Below are 14,600 nucleotides of genomic sequence, written 5' to 3'. Positions count from 1 at the left end.
CCTGTTTAGAACTAGATTGCTGTGCTTTATGAATTAAGCCCAAGATTTGCCAACAGGTAAAAATTTCACCACTCAGCACATGCAGCACGTGTTTTAGAGGCGAGTATGGCAGGCCTGGGTTCAGGGATGATGGATCTTGTCTCGGGGTGGTGGCTAGGGTTCCAGATGGGGCTGATGGTTATGGGGTCAGGTATCCTGATGGTCTGGCACCATGGAAAAGAGGTTCTCCCTTCCTGTACTGTGCCTGTTCAGTTGCAGCTCTGTTATAGTTCAAACCTGTATGAAGCCAGCTTACATTAACAGGTGGTGCCTAGCAGTGTTGTATTCTTTATCTGAAGAGCCCTGCAAACGTTGTAAAGAAAGACACTCATTTGTTACTTGGTAGCAGATCATTCTGCACATAGCTAATCAGTTCGGACTCAACTGAAATACTTTTTTCCCCCTCTTTTCTCTTTTTCCACCCTCACTCCTACCCTTCTGATTCCTTTCAGTCTGGGCCGTGGGAACTTCGAGTTTTTCCACTAAAAGATGAAGAGGTAGAAGCTTTACTGTGCCAAGATCAAAAAACAAATCAGACTGAAATGTCAAGTGCAGCTTTTCCCAGCGACTCTCTCTGTACTTCATGCACACCCATTGGTTTGCCAGACAATGGCCATCCACCAAGAAAACAATCTACCGAAGAGTCAGAAGACTGTGAAAATGTTTGTCTGGGAATCAACAATACAAGAAAACAAAGGTGACAGGGAATAAGGTCATTCATTAAGAAAGCCAATTAAGGTGGAGAAAAGTGTAAGGTAAAATCTCTCTTGTTCACACAGCATATGACAGCACAATTCAAAACCTGTACATTAGCTGCATATAATATATTTTCTTTCTTGCTTTGTAACAGGCAGGATAAATCCCAAAGACAACACTTTCTTCTTCCTGAACCCCAAGAGAAAGTAATTATTTCAAGCTGGAAGTCTAATATTCCCAGTGTTGGGAGTGGGCGCACATAAATTGCTGGCACCATTCACTTTCTGTTGTCCTATTGCCACATTTGTTAATAATCATCCTTTTCTGTTTTGTTTGTTTTCAAATGCATTTCTGGTTCTGGTGGATTATGGTGCAGCAGGATATGCTGTCTACCTTAACCAACAACTTCAACTGAACACAGAAAAACTACTTGAAAAAATAGTGGGGAGAAGCAATAGCCTCAGATTATTTTCCTGTGTGGCATGACCATGGGGCAAAAATCTGCCTCTCTAAATGCATGTGTGTAACCCATGCGTAAGATAAGGGTAGGTGAGAACCAGCAGTTCCAAAGCAGGCCTTCTGGAAGCCTTGCATCTAGCTTAAAATCTGTACTCAGCTCTCAGTAGTGCCAGGGCATGTTTCATATAGATGTCCTCAAGCAATAAGATAGAAATAGACCACTGCATTTCAATAGTCGATATATCTGCTACTCAGAAAGTAGGGTTTCTGCTCAGTCATGTGGTTATAGAGAGATGGAAGGGAAGAGGAGCCGAGTCAAATCAGTGACACAGCTCTTTGAACATTGTGTTTTGGGTCGTCTTACTTCCTCAGTCCTTCAGTAGTTCATGAGGCTCATAGTATTTTGCTTGAATATGTTAAAGACAAAGTCTTGTTCAAATTTCTGTACAGTGCCTTGTCAGAGTCTCGTAAGTATGCCAACATTTGGTGACTAGCTGAAAAGGAAAAGATGATTGATGTCTAGAAGACCAATAAAGAAAAAAGCCCCAAAGCTTTCCATTGTGATTCTGGATAGATTTTTCATTTCCCAGTGAGTTCACAGTGAGGAAACAAAAGCAAGTTGTTTAAACTTGCATCTAAATAGCATAGTTTGGAATGTATCTGCAATATCAAGAGGTATTAACAAAGATTAAACATTGAATGTAGGTATAATCCATCAACAGGAAGTTTTTCTGTGTAGGACAGTTGAAGGCAGTTTTATAGGAGTCTCTGGTTTTGTGCAAAATTTTCTTCCATGTGTAATATCTGGAATGGCACTGGACAGATGACCCAGTTTTAGTGTCTTTTTTTTTTTTTTTTGGTCAAAATGACAGGAATTATACACTGGGCATCTGAAAACAGTTCAGTAAAGTTTCAACACTACAACCTATTGCTACATTGTAGTTTATTGCACATTCTGATTATTTTTTTAAACACTTTTTTTAACACTGGTTTGTCTTAAACTTGAATCTTGCCTCAATGTCTGATACAATAATCTTTGAAGCAAGGTTGGTTTTTTAATTAAAAGTTATTTCTATATATGTTGTATATAGTCTGAATTTGATGGCCTTTTAGAAGTGAAAAAGTAGCAGTAACGCTTCCTCTTGGCACAGAGACCTGCTTGGCCCAAGAACGGCTTTGCAAACACACTGAAGTGGCAGCGGCACTAAGCTTTGCTGTCGTACTGAAGCTGCGCTGGTGCTATGAGGCTAAGGGCCCCCTGCGTCCGAATACAGAGGTGGATTTTTCCATCTCTCTTGTCCTGCATGTGCATCTGCTGCTGGGTAAAGGTTTCTGAAAGTTACATGTCTCAAATGCTTTGCAGGTCTTTTCCATACCCGTATCCATTCATTAAGATGTCTGATCCGACCAGCTCTCACCGAGCTTTGTTGTAAGGTCAGGGCTTCCTGCTCTGTCTGATCCCTGGGGCAGTGTGAGGAGTTTCTGCAATTTAAGAGATGGGACAGACCAAGTAAACCAGCCAGCTAGCCGCCTTACGTGTCCTGAAGGTGCTGTCAGGAAATGGAAACGCAATCCAGCATTTCACAGGAAGGAGCAAGAGGAGAGTGTTTTTCTAGATTGGGGGGTGGGAAGGAAAGGGAAGGGTATTAAAATGAGGCAAACAAAACCTGTGCAAAAGGAGCTGGATTAACCAAGTTTGGTCGGCCTGGTGGACTGTAAAGCTGTTCCTGCACTGCTGTTCAGTTCCCAGCTGTGGTGTCTTGTTGAACCTTTGTGTTGCTTTTGGGTCAGCCTCCAGTGTGCTGGCCTAAAGCAGCTGCTTGTTACCTTGCCAGGTTATCACACAGGGAAGCATATTTTCTTTGTCCCCTCTTTAGATGTTCTTGTCAGCCATTGTGGGAACCAGCTAGTGCCTCACAAGGCAGCAATAAAAAGGCTAGCCAAAGAAAGGCCGGGCAGCCAGGAGACTGAAAAAAAATCCCTGGGGAAACTATAAAAACATCTATTTGGTCATAACCCCACCCCACCACCGTCAGAAGTCTTTTCTCTAACATCTGCCTCTCAGCTGGCTAGACCTGTGACAGCAAACTGCAACTGCCTTCACACAAAGAGCTGCCTGAGCCACTGCACGGCCAGAGAACTGTGCCAGAGCATTTCTTCCTCCCCATGCTCCCGCCACGGGGCTGTTAGTGGTGTCGCCAAGTGTTAGTGGTGCGCAGGTTTCTGCCATCAGGTGAGCGGCACATGCCAGGGTGGCAGGCAAAGGCCAGTGGGGAGGGGTGGCCAAGAACAGGTTGCATTTGCTTTTCTCATGTCGCCTGCCTACTTCCAGCAGCCCTTCATCTGGCAGGGGCAGATGGGGAACGCTCTGTGTGCATGTCAAGCAAGATGCTTTTCAGTCCTCACCCACAGCACCTCTAATTGTTTGCCACCTTCTTGCAGCAGACCAGGCGCTGTGCCCTGCCCTGTCTACTCTGTGTGTCTTTGCTCCAGCCAGTGAGGCACCCAATTTTTTCAGCAGCCCCATTTCGCTACTGGGACAAGGTTAGAAAACTTGCTTAACTGAACTTGGTCGCAGGACCAGCCCCCTCCTTTCATCTTTCCCTGTGCTGCATGCAGCTGGAATCAGCACTAGTACTCATTTATTGCCTGCAGAGCTGGACTCCCACCTCGAGACAGGGTTTTTGCATGACCATTGGAGTCGTGAGGAAGCTGCTGGTGGTGGGAGCAGGCTGAGAGCTCAGAGCCATGCTCATGCTTGAAGCCATAAAATGTGTAAGAAACCCCTGCTTGTTTTCTTTCCTTTTCAAAGTTTTAAACAGGAAAGAAAAAAAACCACAACCAACCTGTTTGTCTTTTGGCTGTTAAGCTATGAAAACAGCTGTCAGCACTGCTCCTAATGTTATGGCTGAAGGTACTACAAAGGCTGACTGTGAAATACCAACTTAAACATAATGCAGCAAGGCCCCCACGCATGAAACTGGGGTGTTGCAGCTTCACAAAGGTGGCCATTTCCCTTGCGCTTTGTTCACCATTTTCAACTGAGACATGTTTTAAGGCCACTTATGTTCTGCTCCCTGCTGCTATGAGGGTGAAAACGCTTCATCTCTGCATCCAGGACCTTAATGGACTGTAAGTACAAGTACAAACTTCTAAGCCCTATTAAAATTAAACTCTGTGTGTGTCTCCTGCAGTTTTTTTATCTTGCTCAGGGATGTGCTCTGTACCACCCTGTGGAGGACATGTCCAGGCCCAGCCTTACTCGGCTATATCAGTGTCTTTTATCCTGTTTTCCAGTGCAGACAGAGCCTTTGCTCTGTCAGATCACCCTGGAGCGCTCTAGACCATGTGACGTAGTATCACCAGACTGTGCTCTCCCTTGTTGCTGAAACTTTGCTTTATCAGAGTATTGCAACATCTAACAGTCCTGGGGTTTATTTGGCCCCGTGGATACCATGCAAGCAGCTCTTTTGGTTTTCATGTCGGTGTTCGGTTCCAGTCCTGTGGCTGTGGCGCTTCCACTATGGGGTTACGTTACTGAGGACAGGCCTAGAGCCCAACAGATTACTTCTGTTAATGTAGAAAGGCAAGAAACTAGAACAGTCTTAAGCATTAAAAGAACAAGTATCGTGACTGTTACTTCCAGGGATGCTCTGCAGTCACTAATAGATTTAATCTTAGATGTGTAAAAAAAAAAAAAAAAAAGGCTGCTGCAGTAGTAGCCAGCTGCATAAAACCACCTGGGTGGGATTTAGACGGAAAGAAGCAATGGAGTAATTTTACTGTGTAATTTCTCTCTCCCACAACACTCCTAACCCGAGAGTCAGTGGAAGTGCAAACCACCAGATTTAAAACAATGACAAAGTGACTACAACCTGTGAAAGAAAACATACCGTATGGTTCCGTGCTCAGAACAAAGCATAGTACCATCAGTTAACTAGCATGGCTTTGGGACATCCCTCCATCCCCCCAAATTAGGAGGGGGGAAAGAAAAAAAAGGGCAGAAATAGTTTGATTACCCTTTCAAACCAGTGTAAGGTCAACTGCAGGAGGCAAGGATACTACAGCTGTTGTCCTACTGCTTTGAACAGCACAAAAAGCCACACTCCCAAATCCTAAACTAACATTTTCACAGCCCCTTTGTGGCTGCATTTTAGATACCAGAGCCGTGACTGTTTCTCTATGCACACTCTACACACACTGTGCATATTAGACTCTACACAGGTTCTTCCCAGAAGTATGAATAGGCTGCTTTAACACATCTAACAGCCATTTGGACTATTACCTTTCCTAGCCGAGCTTTCTTTTGGCAAACCTCTTCTGAAAGATGTCTTCAGTGCAGTACGTCCAGCTGACTCCATTTTTCTTTTGCTAGTTCTCAAATGGGGTTTCAAGTGGAAACAGGAAGCAAAGACATTTGTTCACCTAAACCACAATTAACCACACAGGAAAAAGTAGTAGTTTAGCCATTTCAGAAGCTCATCTACATTGTTTCAACTAGCCCTAGCTCCTCCTACTTAACAGTGGTGGTGACCCACGCTGTACCACAGCTGTCTCCTTCCGCAGCCACCGAGCAGAGGCCTGCCTGTGGGACACCTCGCAGGTCCTGCACTTAGAAGAAGGGGGAGCATCAGCTCTAGCCCTGCCTCAGCATTTGGTAGGTGACACGTGCCCAGCTTTGCTGCAGGGACAACAGAGCTGACACCGGGCTTGTGGAAATGGACTGGCTGCAGCTGTTGAGCCTTCTGGCTGTTCCCCTGGGGCAGCAGGCTGCTCGCAACCCTTCTGTAATTACAACTTAAAGGGAAAAATACCATGCAGAATACCATGCAATATTAAAGGAGTCAGCAATACTAATTAAGAGCCACGGGAGGCAGGTCTGGCTAAACTGACCTGCTCAGGTCTTCCTCTAGTGGGTTGTAACTCTTGCCTTTCACATGCCCAAACAGGCCAGGCTGTGAAGTCGGTACAAGCAAACTGAAGGCACGAGAACTTTTTTGGCTTCATAGCGAAGAGGCACGTTGGCTGTTTTTACAGCGCCATCTCCATGCAGTGCGCTTCAGCCTACATACACTGAAATCACTTCAGTAGGTAACAGTCCTGTATGTCGCTATCTTAATCGTTTACTTAGGCATACGTACAAACCAAGGAGGCTGTGGGTCAAGATAAAGTTTTTTAACTATCTGTAGGGTTTTAAAGCAACATTCTTCTGTGAAATCCCGCCACTTCCAGGAATTTCAGACACGGCTGTCTTAACTGGCTATTTGAAAGGTAAATGAGAAGATATGTCCCAGTTTGTGACCTGGTAAAGATGTTACACTGACTTGTTTGATGCTTGACTTATGCAGATCAAGTACTTCTGTGGAGTAAAAGCAAAACATAAGAACAATTCTAGCATCCATGGGATTTTTTTTTTTAGCCCTCTTAAACTGCATTTTTCCCAAACTTAGTCCCAAAACCACTCATTTTTGACAGTCAGCTTAAAGGAGACTTACCACACCAAGGGAGGGGTGTTTAATGCAGATATTGGAAAAAGTTTTGTAGGAATGCACAGATCAAATGACAAAATACAGACAGCAGAAGGCAGTTTGATTAGAGTCTTCCACAAGAGAGATTGCTTGTGGTGATGTTACACTCTTCTAGCAAGCAAAAAACTGACTGCAGTTTCGTTCAATCCAGTCAGCGTTATAGGTTGTGCCATAAAATTAGCCTCCACAGAATCAAGAGACAGGTTCAAACCATTGCATTTCCAACCCTGAAAGACAGGCAGAATGTTTTGCACTGCTGCTTGCTTCATTGCAGCGAAGGAACGACTCCTCTGTTCAGCAGCAACAAGTTTCCATAATTAATGTTCATCCAGCCCTCCCTTACACACGAGAAACAAAGGTTCTCCTGCACACACAGAGCCTTCTTGAACACTGCTTGGGTAGGTCTCATCGATCCAGACAACGCTTTTGAGCTGCTTCTGAACACACATTCCTTAGCAGATTGATCACAGATCTTGGATCTGCGCTCTTCATAATAGCACTGCCAGATACAATCATATTTGCACCTGCCTGAAAGACATTAAACACCCACTCAATAACATGGAACAGATCCACTTCTTTCTTACAGAGTTTTCTTGCTGTAAAACACGTAAGGAGGTAGTGAATTCTAGGCTGGCGGGCAAACAAGGGCTATTTCTGGGACGCAGGTAGCATACCTCCAACTACAACCACAAATCAAGTTCAGAACAGACAGCTCTTCCCCAAATAGGTCACTTCTTCATCATTGCTCCTATTTCCCCGAACATAAAAGAAACAAACAACGTCTCTAGCTCAGGGAGGCTTCAGTAGCCACTATTAAAAAAGGCACAAGATTAGACCTCAAGTAGACTTTGATATTAAGTGTGCTTTGCTGTTCCCTCTGAAAACTCAACGGTCAAAATGTGATTCTTCCTAAGCTTTATTTTCCGAGGGACGATTAAGTCTCTTAGCACAGCGACTGAGAATGCTGCTCCGCTTCAGCCTCTTACCTCTGCGCACTTATGGATGGTGTCAGGCCCAACTCCTCCATCCACCTCAATATCCAGCGAGGGAAACTGTGTCCTCAGCCACTGAACCTGAGAAACGGTACAAAAGGGCCGGCGCTGAGATCCACGCTTGGCTGCTACAGCTACATATAGCTTCTTACACACCCAGGCAAGGTTTATTCATTTCACCACTACAGCCCATACTGTCAATTAGCTTTAAGCTCAATAAATAAGGAAAGAGAAACTTAGTTTACCTTTGGCATCATGTCTTCCATAAATTTCTGCCCTCCAAATCCAGGTTCTACCGTCATCACCAAAGCCATGTCTATCTGATTGGCCCAAGGTGCCAAGTGTTCAACTGTAGTGCCAGGCTTGATCGCCAAGCCAACCTGCAGGAGAGGCAAGACAAATCCAAGTGCACCTTAGGATGACACAACTGTGGCAAGATCGGCTTGAGCTGGGCACAGCCTCCTAGGGAAATAATTACGAGTCGGTGTAAGTGCAGTAAGAACAGGCTGCTTCAAATAAAGAGTCCCGATTTTCTTAAACTAAAGCCGAAGACTGGCTTTGTGCACAAAGCGTGTTAGGGCTGCACGCGCCAAGCTCTGACCACCCGCGATGACAACGATGGGTTTTTCGTTGCCAGAAACACGGCGGTTGGTTAAGCCTAGTGCAGCGCGCTACGCCAAGCCTACGCTCGCCTCACCTTCATCCCATTCTCCCGAATGTCTTTTATCAGCGCCCCCGGATTGTCCGTAGCTTCTAGATGAAAGGTGTATTGGTTTGCGCCAGCGACAGCCATTGGTTTCACCCACTGCTCTGGGCTGGCAACCATCATGTGCATGTCTGGAAGAGGGGAGCAGAGCCGAGAGCCCTCAGCGAGCGCAGCTGCAGCGCAGGCCGGCCCGGGCCGTGCCCCGCTACCAGGCGGGCGGCGAGCGCAGGGGCCGGCCGCAGCCGCTCCCGCGGCCCCCCGACAGCGCGGCCCGTGTCCCGCCCGGCCTCCCCCCCCCGCCCCGGCCGCCCCGGGCAGCCGCCCGCCCCCTTACCGAAGAAGGGCTCCTGGCCCAGCCGCTTGCGCAGGCTCTCCACGACGGGGTGGCCGAAGGTGATGTTCGGGACGAAGTGTCTTGGGGCCGAAGAGAGAGACGCGCCCGCCCGCAGGTTACACCCGGCCGGGCGGGGCGGGGCAGGCCGCCCGCCCGCACCCCCGGGGCGGCCGCCCCCCGCGCCCCCGGCCCGGCCCCGCCCGCCCCCGGCCGTTACCCGTCCATTACATCCAGGTGGAGGTAGTCGGCGCCGCAGTCCAGCATGCGGCTGCACTCGGCGCCCAGCGCCGCCAGGTCGCTGTTGAGGACGGACGGCCCGATCCGGCACCCCGACGCCATCGCTGCCGCCCGCCGCCCCGCGCATGCGCCGCCGCGCGGCCTGCCGGGACGGACGGACGGGCGCGCGCCACCGCCCCGCCTCGCCCCGCCCCGCGGCGCCCTCCGCCATCTTCCGTTAGGGGCCGTTAGCGGCGCGGAGGGCGGCCGAGGGGCGAGTGGCTCCCGCCTGCCCCGGCCCCGGCCCCGGCCCACCACACCACACCACACCACCGCGGAAGAAGTCGCGCAGGTTGAGGCTGTTGCCCGCGGGCGGTGCGTCCGGGCACGGGGGAGCTGCCCTCCCGCCCGCCCAGCGCAGCACGGCACGGCGCGCCGGCGGCTTGGGGCTTCCTAACAGCCCTTGCCCGGGGGCCCGGTCTGCAGGGCCGGTACAAAGGCCCTGCCTGGCTGCCCCGGGCAGACCCCCAGGTGCCCGGGCAAGGCCCCTTCTGGCACCTGGGAGGGCACGAACCCCTGAACAGCCACCCTCGGGGGAAGGGCCTGAACTGGGAGGGGAAGTAACCGCCTTCTTTCGGCAGATTTTTGGGGTTTTTAAGTCAGTGCCCAGCACGGTGCATATCGTTGCCCTGAAGCACAGCTGTAGGCACAGCTTCCGCGGGCGCGGGGCCCACGCAGGCACCTTCCCGGCGGCAGCCTCTGCACAAGGCGGGGGCGGCAGGTGTCTGGCGAGCTAGGGCGAGGCGCGGACTGAAAGCAGATGGGTAAACTTTAACAAACGCGGCCTGTGTCCCGGAACAAAATAGTCTCAAATAGCAGCACAGCAAAGCCTTTCAGAAAGGAAGACCAACGCGGTGTTGCGCAACTGGCTTAAACACAGAACTCTGTCCTTTTGTCGTCAGACTCCTCTGTATTTAGTCCTCGGGACAACGTTCGCATAAAATGCTGAGGCAATGGGACCGACACACCGACACGACTCGCACAGCCCAGACATTTGTTGAACGTGACATGCGCTTAAGGCCTCTAACACTAAGCAGCATTGTTTGTCTTCGCAGCAGAAGTATTCCAGTTCTGTTACAGAGATACTGGAGGAAAGCACAAAACCAGCTAAAGTACATTGTATGCGCCTCATTAGTACAGTATTAGGTGCAACCGATAAGGAAAGTAAAACACATGAGAAAGCAGACTGACTGGGCTGCCTGTCTGTTCCATCTCTCAACAGCCACCCAACAAAATCAAAGCCATCCACCCGGCCACCTGAATAAAACTAAATTACGGATTACGTCATTTATAAGCTGCATTGATTTCTAGCAGGGTTGACATGAAAAAGAGGCATTTTAGTCCTTGCTATGGCTTACTACTGTGGATTCACCGGTGACAGTGGGGAACCTGAATGGAAACATTTATTACATATACTGAATTAAATGAAGTAAATCACAGTCGTTTCCTCATCGTTAGAGCGGAGTACCATGGTGAGGCATCTACTTTTCATTAAGGAAGATGCTTCCTTCTCATTTTCAGCAGAAAAGGTCACTATAAAATGCACCATGAATCCTGTATGTGTTGCATCCCAGCCGTTTACTCAGCTCGCGTCTAAAACTCTCCTCCCCCACCCGCCTGCCAGTAACCCAGCCTACCTTGGGATTTGAAAGCAAAGCTGTGTTTTTTCTCATTTGTGCGTCACTGTTAATAATAAAACTTAGCATCTGGAATTTAGCAATTCTTTGAGTGACCTCCAAGCTAGGAGCTAATCCAAAGCAGTTGCCTATAGGCAGCTGGTGCTGGCTTCCGCGCGCTGAGGAGATAAGAAGCGGTACAGCATGCTTTGGTCAGCAGAGTGAGCAGTTTGACGTTCGGGACGCCCATCGAGCAGCAGATCGAGACACTGCCATCTTCACCCAACCATCTCTTACAAAACCGTGTGCACCTTGAAGTTGCATTACTGCACCACCTATATATATATATGGTGATACAGGTGGTGCACTATAAAAATATTCGCCTTTTCAGCCCTGCTTTTCCCAAGAGGTGCTGAGAGTCTCTCTCTCTCACCAATGCAGTGGAAGCAGAGCATGCTCAACACCCATGAGCCTGGGAGAAGGATGGCTTTTGCTATCTGCAGAGGGTTAACGTGCGTGAGTTCCCTCCTCAGACCGGTGTGCACAGCTCCCGGCACATTTGAGCATTTGGCAAATACCAGGCAGCACAGCCTGAAGGCTCCACGGGTTTCAGCAGGCTGAAACCTGCTGTCAGATATATGGTTAATTTTCCACCCAACAGTAAAAACTGCATGCTGCGCTACAGCAGTGAGGCAGTCGTTTGTATGGCAGTATTCTGAACAGCTATTTCAGAGCTGTTGGAGAGAGATGCGAGTCCTTTCTTTGGAGATGGATAGGAGGATATTGTTCTGTCTCCTCGGTGAGGCTGTTTCATGATGCGTGCGTCCAAATTACAAGCCCTCGGGAGCCAAACTGGTAATTAGCGCATTTTACAGACTCTCAGGATGATCTAAAACATTTTCCTCTGCACAATAATGCCATGATTATAAACTCTAGTTCTTCTAACGTAAGCTGAAAAAGGCAGTATATGATTCCCAAAGCACAGGCTAACTTTGGGCGTTGCTTATGATTTCATGGTTTGTTTCACAGCTGTTTTGCAGTTTGCCCGTAAGCAGCTAATGGCTAAATTCACATTTCAGTGTAATTCCATGATGTTGCAGCATAGCCCATAACTCAGCTGTGACTTTGGCTGATCCCCCATGGGGATCTCTGCCTACGTATATATGTTACATATATCTCTCTCTAATACTTGCAGCCATGAACATTACATACATAAAATGGAACCTTTTTAAATACAATCTCAACAAGCCAAAAATAGATTCTTTCATCAAGTTTCTGCCCTGCAATATCCATCTTTTGTTTACAATGTACAGATATATTTATATTTATATATATAGGAACATGAAAATACCATATATAAATATTTACTTTAAATCCCTATATCTAAGTACATACGACAGCATCAGAGGAGCAGTTGCCAGGTACCGGAAGGTCCACGCATTCCAGATGCGGTTTCTTGGTTTTTTTTTTAAGCTGTGGAGATGAATTACTCGGTACATTTAAGCAGGACGGCGTGGGCTATTTATACCATCTGCAGACCACTCACCCCCTGCCCATCTATATCTGTGCACAGCACGTGCATTCCTTCTTACGGTATGTACTGTATTTAGTTTTACAGAGCAAATATTTTTGTAGCACAAGGGCAATATCTTACAGAGTGGAATGAAACCAACAGACAAAAGTAAACTCAACTGAAGTCTGCAGTGCCAAAAAAAAAAAAAAGTCTCATTGCTCCATAGTGCTTATCATTGCTCTGCAAGTTAGAAACAATGGGCCCAGGCTTGTGAAAATCAAGCTTTAGATTGGTACTTTTTGTCAGTGTTTTCACTGTGAGTACCAAGGTGTAAGAGCCTTGAATTCAGCTACTATATAGCCCTCCTCTCAAAAACGCTACAAAAATAAATCTTGGGCACAATCTCAAAAGAGGCTTCTCTTCTCTGTCTCATACAGTACGCCAGCCCGCTTACCCAGCGAGGCTGCTGATCACAGTACGTGGCTGCCAGATCAAGGTTTTATGGACCGCATATTTGCCCGCACACCCCTACCCTGAGAATTTTGTAAAAATTCTCTGTTCCTGCGGTCTTGCCCTGAACTGAAGTAGATTTCACAAACAGAAATTTGCCAGTCTATAGCAAGCGGCTGCTAGCTATTTTCTGCTTTTGGGTAATAAAGTGCTCTTGTTTTAATTAGTTACTAGTTACCAGGGAACTCAAAGGAGAAGGTACACTTTCTCTTCCTCCTCCCACTACTGCACTTCCCCAAGAGTTAAACATGAGATTCATCTAGATCGACGTCAGTCTCGCCAAGCTCCACGTGCGTGAAGCTGAAGTGAGTGGCCAGCAAGGGGTTCTCCATCCCATTGTCCTCGCTGATGTGAAGGACAGCGTCCCTGTGCTGCAGCAAGCTGGCGGTCTCGAGGCCAGCGTAGTCCTCGGTGTCAGAGAGCTGGGTGGGTGGGGTGCTTTGTGCTGTTGTTGGCCGGGACTCCAAGCCCTCCTCTTTTTCCTTCTCCTCAGTAGAAAGTGCCTCGCTCTGCAATTGAGGAGAGCCAGTGGTCAGGCTCAGAGAAAGCAGGAGGGAGGGGGGCGGAAGCAAGGGAACATCTATAAAATATTTTCTAATTTGGAAATACATTTTACCATAAGGGGCCACACACTTGCAGATTATAAATCCCTAAAATTCTGCGCTAACAATGATATATTTTTGCTAGTGAACCAAATGTGTAGCAATGATTAGAAAGGTTGTCTGATTTCAGTCATTAACACTTCCTCATTTCATTTTTTTTAGCATATCCTCAAGACGGGGTGTCCTTGGTTTGTTCATGGCAAAGGACATAACCCCCAAAAGACACCAGATATCTGGGCGTATAAAAGTGATCTCAACGTCAGTGATGTGTTGAAGGGATGACTGTGGTTGTCCCTGCACTGTCCTCAGTGGTGTCCAACATAGAAAAATGTTGCACAAGCAATTTCTTTTGACATGTGATGCTTTTGCTAAACCAGTCCTCAGTATTTGATGGAGTTCTTCCTTAAGGACGCATTTCTCAGAGAGCAAGCTGTAAAGACCAGCAAGCTGTTGATGAAAACTTGCTCTGGTGAGCAGGTCCAGAAGGACCAGTATATGTGATGGGAAGATGGAAAGGGAAGATGCAGGAAATATATTAGCAAATTAAGAACCATTGCAAAGATCTAGAGTAAAAAGTAGGGGGTTGGACAGCAAACTCAGCCTAAAGAAAAGACACACAGAAGAGTTTGCTGTCTTCACTCACCCCCCAGCTTTCGTTATAGTGCTGTAATGCATCAGGCATTTCCCTGTCAATTTGCCCTGCAACTTAAATCAGCAAAACTGAGATGAAGCAGCAGACAGACACACGTGATAAAACTGTCCATCACGTTACCTGGCTGGTGGTCTGGCTATGGAGATCAGCTACAACGATGGCAGGTGAGGAAGTCAGCACAGGTTTACTTAGCGGTTCCTGCTTGCTGGTCGCCTGGGGACTGCTGCGGTTGCAGCCCTGCTGCTGGGCTGCTGGAGCCGACGGGTCCCCTGGGGAGGCTGTTGTTGTCTCAGGCTGGGCTTCAGTGAAGGTCACTGACCGCTTCTGCTCCGCTGAAGGGTACAAAGCCCAGAAAATTGAGTATTAAAATGCTACAATTTGTGAAGAAATACACAACAAGAAAAGAAGAGCGAGGATCCCTGGAGTTTTTACAACTAAGACAGGATTCATGATTCATTCCATCTTTATAAGCTGTCTGAATGGAGTCTCATCTACCCTAGGCTTCCTCTAAAGCCATAGCAAGAGTCAGGGATCTCCCAGAGACTGTTCACCCTACCTATCTTTGTCATGGCTTGGTGAGATAAATGCCACCCATAACGTCTTTCCATCCCAGAAGAATATAATGACTTGAATTCACATGTGAGTTAGGCATTTCTGCCCTCAACTAAAAAAGGAAA

At 47.7% G+C, this 14,600-nt stretch overlaps 3 protein-coding genes across 16 annotated transcripts in view; 1 reads left to right on the top strand and 2 right to left on the bottom strand.

Annotated features, from left to right (window-relative positions):
• KANSL1L (KAT8 regulatory NSL complex subunit 1 like) overlaps positions 1 to 4,764 on the top strand; it is a 69,336-nt gene extending 64,572 nt beyond the window's left edge. For 5 of the 9 annotated variants that reach the window (XM_072875489.1, XM_072875488.1, XM_072875484.1 and 2 more), the window contains one exon: positions 492 to 4,761. In XM_072875489.1, the coding sequence (XP_072731590.1) occupies positions 492 to 740 (249 nt within the window). In that variant the 3' untranslated portion in view covers positions 741 to 4,761. Of the gene's footprint in view, positions 1 to 491 lie in introns of all 9 variants that reach the window. The other 4 variants (XR_012044505.1, XM_072875486.1, XM_072875491.1 and 1 more) reach the window with 4 other exon arrangements.
• Positions 4,765 to 6,693: 1,929 nt separating this feature from the next.
• Positions 6,694 to 9,132, bottom strand: RPE (ribulose-5-phosphate-3-epimerase). 4 transcript variants are annotated; one of them, XM_072875492.1, is made up of 6 exons: positions 8,972 to 9,132; positions 8,755 to 8,834; positions 8,412 to 8,551; positions 7,960 to 8,094; positions 7,709 to 7,795; positions 6,694 to 7,250 (listed from the first exon to the last, which is right to left on the bottom strand). In XM_072875492.1, exons 1-6 carry the CDS (start codon positions 9,091 to 9,093, stop codon positions 7,128 to 7,130), a joined length of 687 nt encoding a protein of 228 aa, XP_072731593.1. In that variant the 5' UTR covers positions 9,094 to 9,132; the 3' UTR covers positions 6,694 to 7,127. The 4 variants fall into 4 exon arrangements, with proteins under 4 accessions (XP_072731593.1, XP_072731596.1, XP_072731597.1 ...); XM_072875495.1 differs by having other exon boundaries at positions 8,412 to 8,467; XM_072875496.1 differs by having other exon boundaries at positions 8,983 to 9,125.
• A 3,779-nt stretch (positions 9,133 to 12,911) lies between these two features.
• Positions 12,912 to 14,600, bottom strand: part of UNC80 (unc-80 homolog, NALCN channel complex subunit) — a 131,877-nt gene continuing 130,188 nt past the window's right edge. For all 3 annotated transcript variants that reach the window (XM_072874364.1, XM_072874362.1, XM_072874365.1), the window contains 2 exons: positions 14,044 to 14,255; positions 12,912 to 13,178 (listed from right to left, as the gene is read on the bottom strand). In XM_072874364.1, coding sequence (XP_072730465.1) covers positions 12,912 to 13,178; positions 14,044 to 14,255 — 479 coding nt within the window. The remainder of the gene's footprint in view (positions 13,179 to 14,043; positions 14,256 to 14,600) is intronic.

Source organism: Ciconia boyciana, chromosome 10, assembly GCF_034638445.1.
Source record: "Ciconia boyciana chromosome 10, ASM3463844v1, whole genome shotgun sequence".
NCBI classification, from domain to species: Eukaryota; Metazoa; Chordata; class Aves; order Ciconiiformes; family Ciconiidae; genus Ciconia; species Ciconia boyciana.
This window is presented reverse-complemented; position numbering and strand designations above follow the sequence as displayed.